This window comes from Setaria italica, chromosome I (genome assembly GCF_000263155.2).
Source record: "Setaria italica strain Yugu1 chromosome I, Setaria_italica_v2.0, whole genome shotgun sequence".
Lineage (NCBI taxonomy): Eukaryota > Viridiplantae > Streptophyta > Magnoliopsida > Poales > Poaceae > Setaria > Setaria italica.
This window is the reverse complement of record NC_028450.1, coordinates 36,795,029-36,803,947: the sequence shown is the minus strand read 5'-3', so window position 1 is coordinate 36,803,947 and position 8,919 is coordinate 36,795,029. Positions and strand designations below refer to the sequence as shown.

The window sequence follows — 8,919 nt, the reverse complement described above, 5'->3', positions numbered from 1 at the left end:
ATCACTCTTGGGGTCAACAAGCGATTTTGTTCCTTTTCTTTGGGAAAACATCACGATGGTGAATAGCAGCAGCAAGCGGGAGGAGCCAGAGATGGGCTAAATGAGGTTTCAAGAAATTTCAATGTTCCAAAGCAAAATAACCTGCTTCTACTATAAGCTTCGCGCCTAATCTGCACCGCCACTCTTACCAGTGCAAGCAGTGTTCAGCTTTTCAGCTTTTCCAGGGTGAGATTCTGCGCTTGAGCTCGATTGAATATCTGAAATGCCAAAACAGTTGCTCTGGGTGACATAAATCGGTATGCAGATAGCTGGAAATTTTGAACGCTCATTACACACTATCTTAATGCTGAACAAACTCGAATTCGCTGCACTGAAACTGAACCATGCTTACCGGCCACAGAACAGCGCGACCCGGCGCGCTCATTTCGCAGCCACTTCGTTCCCATAAAACCACAGGCAGCTCACGCTCTGCGAAACGTTCCTTGTCCCGACACCATCTCCCTGCTCTCCTGAGAAACCAAAAACCCCACCCACAATGCCGCTCGTCGGCGCCCGATCCGTCTCCGTTCTCTTCTTCACCGCGGCCGTCCTGGTGGCCACTTCGGCGCCGCCGTGCCATGCGGCGCACAACATCACCGCCATCCTCTCCGGGCGCCGTGACCTCGGCGAGTTCAGCCGCGAGCTCACGGCGACGGGGCTTGCGGACGACATCGACGGCCGGAACACGATCACGGTCCTCGCCGTGGACGACGCGAGCATGGCGCCGCTGAAGGCGCGCGGCCTCCCGCGCGAGACGCTGCGTCACGTGCTCTCCCTCCACGTCCTCGTCGACTACTACGACGACGCCAAGCTGCACCGCCTCCCCGGCGGCTCCGCGGACGTCTCCACCCTGTTCCAGGCCTCGGGCGACGCCCCTGGGAGCGCCGGCATGGTGGAGATCGCCGAGCGCCGGGGCGGGCGCGTGGCGTTCTCCCCCCAGGACGACGGCGACGCCCGGGGCGCCGCCGTGTTCTACGTTAGGTCCGTGCACCAGGCGCCGTACAACATATCGGTGCTGCAGGTGAGCGGCGTGATGTCGTCCCCGGCGGCCGAGGCGCCCGGGTCGTCGCCATCGCCAAGCGGGCTCAACTTCACGGACGTCATGTCCAAGAACGGGTGCGGGCGCTTCGCCGGCCTCATCGCCGCCACGCCCGGCGCCGCCGCGACGTTCGACAAGCACGCCCACGACCTCGGCGGCTTCACGTTCTTCTGCCCGGCGGACCAGGCGGTGGAGGCGTTCGAGCCGACGTTCAAGAAGCTCCCCGGCGACGCCCGTCTCGCGGTGGTGCTGTACCACGGTGCGCTGGGGCACCACTCCCTGCAGACGCTCAGGGCGGACGGCAGCCGCATGGCCACGCTGGCCTCGCTCGACGGGGGCAACACCACCGCCGTCTTGGCGGTGCGCCACGCCGGCGACAAGGTGACGCTGGTGTCCGCGACGCAGAACACGGCCAGGGTCACCCGCACTCTCGCCGACGCGGACCCCGTCGCCGTGTACATGATCGATGCGTTGCTTGTGCCGTTCAGCTTCCCGGGGCTAGCGTCATCGCCACCGGGTCTCCGACGGTCCGACGGCGGCGATGGCCATCAGACAAGCGGTTCGGCTCCAGTCTGGCCACTGCGCGGATGGGTCGCTTCGACGCTCGTGTTCACTACTCTGCTAGCAGCGGTTGCGTCTGGACGAGTGTGACCGATTGGTTGATTCGTTGGTTCACTTCACCATCAATTGTGACTGCTAGGTTGTGTGTGTGGGTTTGTGGACCATGTCTCGCTTGAGTTTCATCGACTATGTGTTGTGTTAGTATCATTGGGTGCTGCTTGTTATGCTTTTCAGTTAAATGATCAATGATCAGCAAAAGTTATCTCTTGCACATGTCTGGTTTGGAATTTGCTCGAGCCTTGGTATGCATATGCAATTGCATGAAACTAGTTTCAAAGGTTCAATATGAGCATGCTTGTCTTTTTTCTGTGCAAATTTGCCTGCTTTTTTCTCACGCTAGATGTTGGTCCAAACTACTCCCTCCGTTCCCTCAAATTATAGATCGTTTTGACTTTTCTAAATTTATAGATATTATTATATCCTCTGTTACAAAGCATTCGGCCTCAACTTCGAACTCAGCTGGCCGGGCCGGGACGCAAAATCTGACGTGTGGAAGTTGTCGAAACTAATTAATGAAAAGACAAAGAGCGGCCGAGCATTTCCTCCTTTCTGCAACCAGACTGAGCAGATCTGCGAGACTGCAAGTGCGAGCCCCAACGATTGCGTTTTGCTTGTCTAATACGTTTAGGATCCTGTAAAAACTTGACGAAAGAGTTGCAGAGTGCACAGAACACGTACTCTTTGTCGATGAAAGAAGTAGTGTGACTCTGTTCAAGTGCTAGTGGTAAAGAGAAAGCCGAAGAGCCGCAAAGAGGTTTCTGCAAACTGAGCTGGCTGCGCAATGGCCAACGGGCCATGTTACCGGTACCCCGGGGGTGGGGGGTTTTGGAAGGTTTGCATGGTACGTACTAAAGGGGCCCGTGATGTAGCGGCTTTAGCTTTTGCTTGCTACTGCTGCAGCTTGCTAGCTTTCTATCCGGTCCAAGGTTACCGTGGTTACTTGTGTCCGGGTTGATTAAGCTGGTAACTGACTGGGCAGTGGGCACCTCCAATGGGCGCCGTTTTCATGTGAACAGTGTTTTAAAGATGGTTACACACTTACCTGGAGGGAGCATGGCAACAAGTCCCGGCAACGTTTTTCGTCGCTCAGGCCCTAGGCCTGCAAAGGGTTCGGGTCGGCCCGTTTGTGAAGTCGCTCCGCTCCTCAATTCAGCCCACGGTTCGAAGCGGGTCGACCCTAAGAAAAATGGAGCGAGAGGGTCGAACCTCCTCGCGGCGGCGCTGTTCCCGGCAGCCTCCGCTCTCCTCGCGGTCCTGCCTCCTCCGCAGCCACCAGTTCGAGGTCGCCGCCGTCAGAAGGTGCCCCGGCCTCCCAGATCGGGCCGCCGCCGCCGGAAGCTGCCTCCGGCCTCCGTCGTCCCCTCGTTGCCATGGCCGGATCCTCCTCGCCGCTGGCTCATTCAGCCCCGACTACATCACCAGGCAGCCACGATGAGCACCATCAAAGCTTAGATCCCACCCCTCTCCCCGTGCATAATGATCTATGGTGAGACATCTGCACAATCCTGTAGTTGGTTCTTTACTTTGGTGTAGCTAAGTTTACTTTGGTGTTCTTTATGAGCTCGCGCTTCCTCGGAATCAAACATTTCCCCCCTTCCCCATGCATGTCTTCTGTAAGATACACACTTCTTCTGAGTAAGATACTAGTTGGTCTCTATGTTTAGTTAATCATCTGTTCATGTTTTATCTCAATGCCTGAACTAGGTAATGAAGCCACTTAAGAATATCCTAGAGTTGACGGCCGGACCTGCCTGCAATCTAGATTCGTCGGTGATGTCAAATGCTACACTTTATTGTTGTCAGTAGCCAACGAATGAGTTCATTGTTCTTGTTACAAAAAGAATTTGACTTGTGTGGCTTCAATCTGAGATTCTAGATCTAGCATCTCACCGTACTTTACAAAAAAACCATCAAATCAGTTCATTTTCTTGAAAGAAGAAATTTGCACTAGGAATTTTACAGATTATTTTGACGAATTGGAGAGCAATCTGCTGCACTCTCAGAATTGATGTAGACAATATTCGCTTCGATTCTCAGGCTTGCCCATCTAGCTCCAGGTCTTGTTAATATACTGCAGATGCCGTCTCTTTGTTTCAAGACATACTAAGCATGATATTGACACTGCACTTGATTAAAAACAATGCTTATGCAGTCAGCCCAGGACTTTGTTTGATAGCGCAGTCTCCTACAGATATCTGTCTATAAACTGTAGCACCACACATCTTCAAACATGCTATGGTTTTCACGTTTTATCTGTCTACACACTTCTTCTGGGATATTCTTAAGTGGCTTCATTACCTGGTTCAGGCATTGAGATAAAACGTGAACAGATGATTAAGTAGGTAGAACAGATGATTTTCTCCTGCGTATAGCTCCAGACTGAATTTAGTTGGTTTCCAGTTTAGTTTCTGAGACACCAAGCTGACCAGTTGAGTTCGAAAACTGTGAAATGGCATTGAGCTCTCATCCTAAGAAATTTTACTGTCTCAATTTTGGGACAGTGCCGTACCTAGGGCCTAATCTGTACTTTCATCATATGTGGAAGATTAAGCTGACTTTGGAACAAGAATCCTCAGTTGAAGTTGCTGAAATTGCCACGGTGTTAAAACATATGAAGAATAAATTTAACAAATATTGGAATAAGTCATATGTGTTGCTTTGTGTGCCGGTTGTCTTTGATCCAAGGTATAAGCTCAAATTCATTGATTTTCTTTTCACTGAATCATTTCCAACCAAAGCCAAGCAAAGGTTTGCCAGAGTCGAAAGACTAGTTCGAAGCTTGTTTCAAGCGTATTCTTCTCAAGGAAAAGACTCAAACGTAGCATCTAGTGGGCAAGGTGTAGTGGATCTTGGAGTGCCTTCCATAAAGAATGATCCGTGGACTGCTTGGGATCGACAACTTAGTAATGATCTTCAGTCACAAATGAGTACAGAACTTGACAGATATTTGGATGAGAACCCAGTTCCACGTTCTAAAGAATTTGACATCTTAAAGTGGTGGATGGGTAATGCAACCAAGTATTCGATTCTTGCCCGTATAGCAAGGGATCTGTTAGCCATTCCAGCTTCATCTGTAGCCTCAGAATCGGCTTTCAGCACCAGTGAAAGAATAATCAGTGATTTCCGTAGCAGCTTGACACGCCTGAGACAGTAGAAGCGCTCATTTGCACACAGGACTGGTATCGAGCAGAAGGTAAATTTCATTCCTGAACTATATGTGTTGACATTATACTGTCAGATGTAGTAGGAGTATAAATCTATATCGTTGTTAATGGAACCTATCGCAGGTTCATCTGAGTTTAGAATGGTGTCTATCAATGATCTTATCATGGGTGAAATGGCTGAAAATAATACCAGGTAATCTGTGCATGGTGTGTTTTACTCATGTAGCTTTTATTTTCTGATGGTAACAGCATGCTGAAGATATGTTGCTTGGTTGAGTTCGACTGAATGCTTGGTTGTTTCAATGAATGTGCTACAACTAATATTGTGATCCTCTTTGCCGTGTAGGCTATGATTTGGTCGATACAAAATGTTGCTAGCTGGTCAGCTGGTCCTTGGATGCATGGCCACTGCAAGTCAGAATCCTCAGTGTAAAGATTTACAGAGATCTTGAAAGTATCGGTGTTGTCATGTTTGTGTGCCAGACTTTGGTTACCGGGGTCTTGTCAATTTAGATATTGTGCCTGAGATTCAGATTATATTCTTCTAATAAGCAACTACTGTCAACTGTTAAACTCAGTATTCAGTCTTCAGTTGTCCGTTTGAGAAGATTCTGTGTACATGGGGTGAATATTTTCTTTATGTTATTCGTCTTCTGTGTTTAAATTGATAAATTGGTGCATCCGCAATTCAAATGCTGGTTGATTATCCCTTTTCTTCTTTTGAGCAAAACATGTTCTTTTTTCATGTACTCTTACTGCTTGTATTTCCACTCTGAATTTCTTTTTTTTTTTTGAAATTGCGGAGTATTTCCACTCTGAATTTCTAATCCAACATTTGTTGCGTAATTTCTAATCCAACATTTGTTGCGTAATTTCTAATCCAACATTTGTTGCAGCTTTTATCAATGTGTTAGTTTGGAGTCAACACTATAGTTTTGTAAATACCTAAAGTTGGCAATATGTTGGCCGATCGATGCATGCTTATTACTTTGAAGTTTAAAGTTACGTGTTACTTTGATGGCGCCTGCGACGGTAGAACAGTACAGCAGGTCAGCCTAGCCAGCGACGGCAGGGGAGCAGCTGATCGAGCAGCATGCATGCGTGCATGGCAGGTTCGACCCTCGAACCTCATTCAGCACTGAAGGAGCGGCGGGTCAGTATTAGGAGCACTACGCTCCGCACCGTTTGCAGGCCTAGGCCCTAGCACACGTAGCGTATACATCTACTACTACCTACTGCATAGACGGCCGCCCCGCTCGCCCCCTCTCAGGGCCGGGCCTGGCAACAACTCGGTCGGCTCGTGACTGGTGGCCCAAGTTATGTGTGATAGCTTGCCTTTTAGTTGGCCTATTGAACTATGGCTGGGCCAAAAATGTAATCTTAGGTGGATGAGCCCATTAAGTCATTAAGTATTTCAAATGATGTTTTGCCCTGGGCAGGAGAAAGTAGATGAGTCGTTTATTTTCTCTTGGCGACGAAAAGAATTACTCCCTCAACCCAGAAATACACGGGCATCCTATGCTCGGAAGTGCGCCGCTGTCAGCTCGTGCGGTGTGCGCCGGTGGGAAACCGAGGTCGAGGGTGGGGAGCTCAGCGGAGGGCTGGGAACTGGGCGGAAGCGGCTCGGCGACGAGGTCGCCGCTGGCCGCGGCATGTGGTCAAGGGTGGCACCGGCGGTGGTGGAGTTTGGGGTTAGAGTTCGAGGTTGCCGGGGTTCCAATGGCCACTGGTCTTAGAGAAGAAGGTGGTGGGCGGCGGTAGATCCAGTGATGGCGATGAACCGGCCGCGCAGGGTTGGACCCCTGGTGGGCGGCGGCCGGCGGTGGGGCTGACAGTGGGCGGGCGGCGTGGCAGCCTCCGGGCGGGCTGGTGGATGAAGTGGCGGAGGTGGAAGACGGTAGGGAAGAAGGAAGAGAAGAAGATAGGTTTGGAGTTGGGTCAGAAGCTAAATAGGAGCCCCTGGAGGACATGTCGTTCCGATTGAGGATTTTGCCAATCACCGGTGCAACCATCGGTCGGAACTAAGCTGATTGTAGAAGTGATTCCGTGACCGGAAGTGATTCTTTTTTAGTATCTAGCACAAACTCTTAAAATTAGGATGGAGAATCACTTTATAGAATCAGGAGAAGCTACTGATGGATAGCTAGATTAGGGATACCTTAATCTATCAATAAATCCGGAGGAGGGTGAGATTACGAAGAAAACACCGATTGGATCGAAAGAAAAACCATTGTCATCATTGCCCGACTGACTGTCCGGTAACCGAGATAAATAGTAGCCTGGCCCAAATTACCAAGCAAAGGCCGAGGCGCAACGATGAGCCAGGCCTACCACGTCTCTAGGGCGTGGCTAGGTCTGCCTGATATGACAACCGCACCGACGCTCGCGAGGCCGAGGCAAGGAAACGCGGGCTGGCTAGTCGGACGCACCGTATTCTGTGCCTAGGAGGGTACGACAACCGCTTCGAGACAAAGATCCTCAGTTGGGGATGGCGTCGCAACGCTGTACTTGGTCGTGCCCGCCCGGTTTCCGTCCGCCATCATGACGATGCCAGTTGATAAGACTGATGGCAGGCTTCGCCTTCAGATACTTGTAGGTGTCGGGTTTGGTGACTGAGGTGACCGGACGAATGGGCCCAGACGAAGGTTTCAACGGAAGTCAAGCGAGAGAAGCCTCGACTGAGAGATGGGGCCATGGCCACCGGTCGGAGGGAGACGCCCAACTGAATAAGAGGACGCGACTGACAATGTCACCCCTCCCATGAGCCGTGTATATAAGGTCATGGGGAACGAGAAGGGAATTCGATCCTCAGTAGAACACATACGCATACACACATCGTTTGTAATCCCCTACTACAAACTTGAGCCCTCGAGCACAGGAATAAAGAACTTGTGCCACGATCTGGACATAGGGCTCATGTGTCTTGCGAGCTGACCCATCCGAGGATTCACGCGGCAAATCTTTGCTAGTTGACGCTACTAAATGTCGACAGCTATTTTTTTAAGCTCCCAACCTCTTAGTTCATTTCGAAGAATCACGTCACAGAATCAACAGAGAATCACGTCTCTCTGCAAAACTGTTTGGCAGAACTCCTACCGGATCCAACATAGAATCAGTTCTAGGAGCTCTACCAAATTGAACCTTAGCGATTTGTTTATCGGACCGGTGACCCTACTATATTTTCCGTTGTCTTCCATTTTTCATGAGATATCTCTATCATTAGAATACTACCTTTTTGAGAGAACTTATCGCTTGCAAGATATGATATCTTTTAGCAAGATTTAACAAATATTTTCTTCAGAGGTATACATACTTCAAAGATATCCTACTAAAGAGATATTTAATACATAGGGGCATCTACTTGTAGTTTTAATACTGTAAAACTTTGTAAAAATCACGGGAATAGCATGCAATGTATATAACTAATCATATATCTGCATACGTCCTATGATAATTGCCACTATTTGTAGTGGATATTTACATCGCCCCGCAACTTGACTGAAATATGTTGCCACTCGACTGCTCTGTATGCGACCTCAGGTCCTCATGAAATCCTTTACCGTGTGTTTGGTTACTGGGTCGGAACGGGTCGGAACGGGTCGGACCTCCTTCGTCCCACGTTTGGTTCAAAAGAGAACTGGGTTGGGTCGAACCCACATGGGAATATTCCCATTAGATCCGGGTCCAAGGGATTCCTCCAAAACCAACGGATCATTTCGACCCAGATCTTCTCACGCGTCTCCTCTCACCGCACCTCCTCTCACCCCCGAGCCCAACGCCAGCACCGCCCGGCTCCAACCCCGCCGCCCTGACCTCCTCCGCCGGAGCCCCCATCCGCCGCCTCACCCACCTTCGCCGCCGCCCGTAGCATACGCCGCGCCAGCCCCCATCCACCGCCCGCTGTTCCCCTCACCTTCTCCCTTGATCTCGCCGCCGCCGCCCCTGAAAATCGGGATGCCCAGCCCTCCGCCGCCCCTGACCGTCGCCGCCCTTCAGATCCACCTCCGGCCGTGACGTCCGCTGCGCCCGTGACGTCCGCCGCCGCGCCCTGACGTC

General features: G+C 50.8%; 1 protein-coding gene and 1 long non-coding RNA gene across 3 annotated transcripts; both read left to right on the top strand.

The window, feature by feature from the left end:
* Nucleotides 1-419: 419 nt before the first annotated feature.
* LOC101777342 (fasciclin-like arabinogalactan protein 1) lies at nucleotides 420-1,912 on the top strand. Its single transcript, XM_004953707.3, has one exon. The coding sequence runs from the start codon at nucleotides 536-538 to the stop codon at nucleotides 1,727-1,729; it is 1,194 nt and encodes a 397-aa protein (XP_004953764.1). The 5' UTR covers nucleotides 420-535; the 3' UTR covers nucleotides 1,730-1,912.
* Nucleotides 1,913-2,882: 970 nt separating this feature from the next.
* LOC111256616 lies at nucleotides 2,883-5,569 on the top strand. Of its 2 annotated transcripts, XR_002676686.1 has the most exons (4): nucleotides 2,884-3,185; nucleotides 4,438-4,892; nucleotides 4,987-5,056; nucleotides 5,210-5,569. It is a non-coding gene; the product is annotated as an uncharacterized LOC111256616 (long non-coding RNA). The 2 variants fall into 2 exon arrangements; XR_002676685.1 differs by having other exon boundaries at nucleotides 2,883-4,892.
* The last annotated feature ends 3,350 nt before the right edge of the window (nucleotides 5,570-8,919 follow it).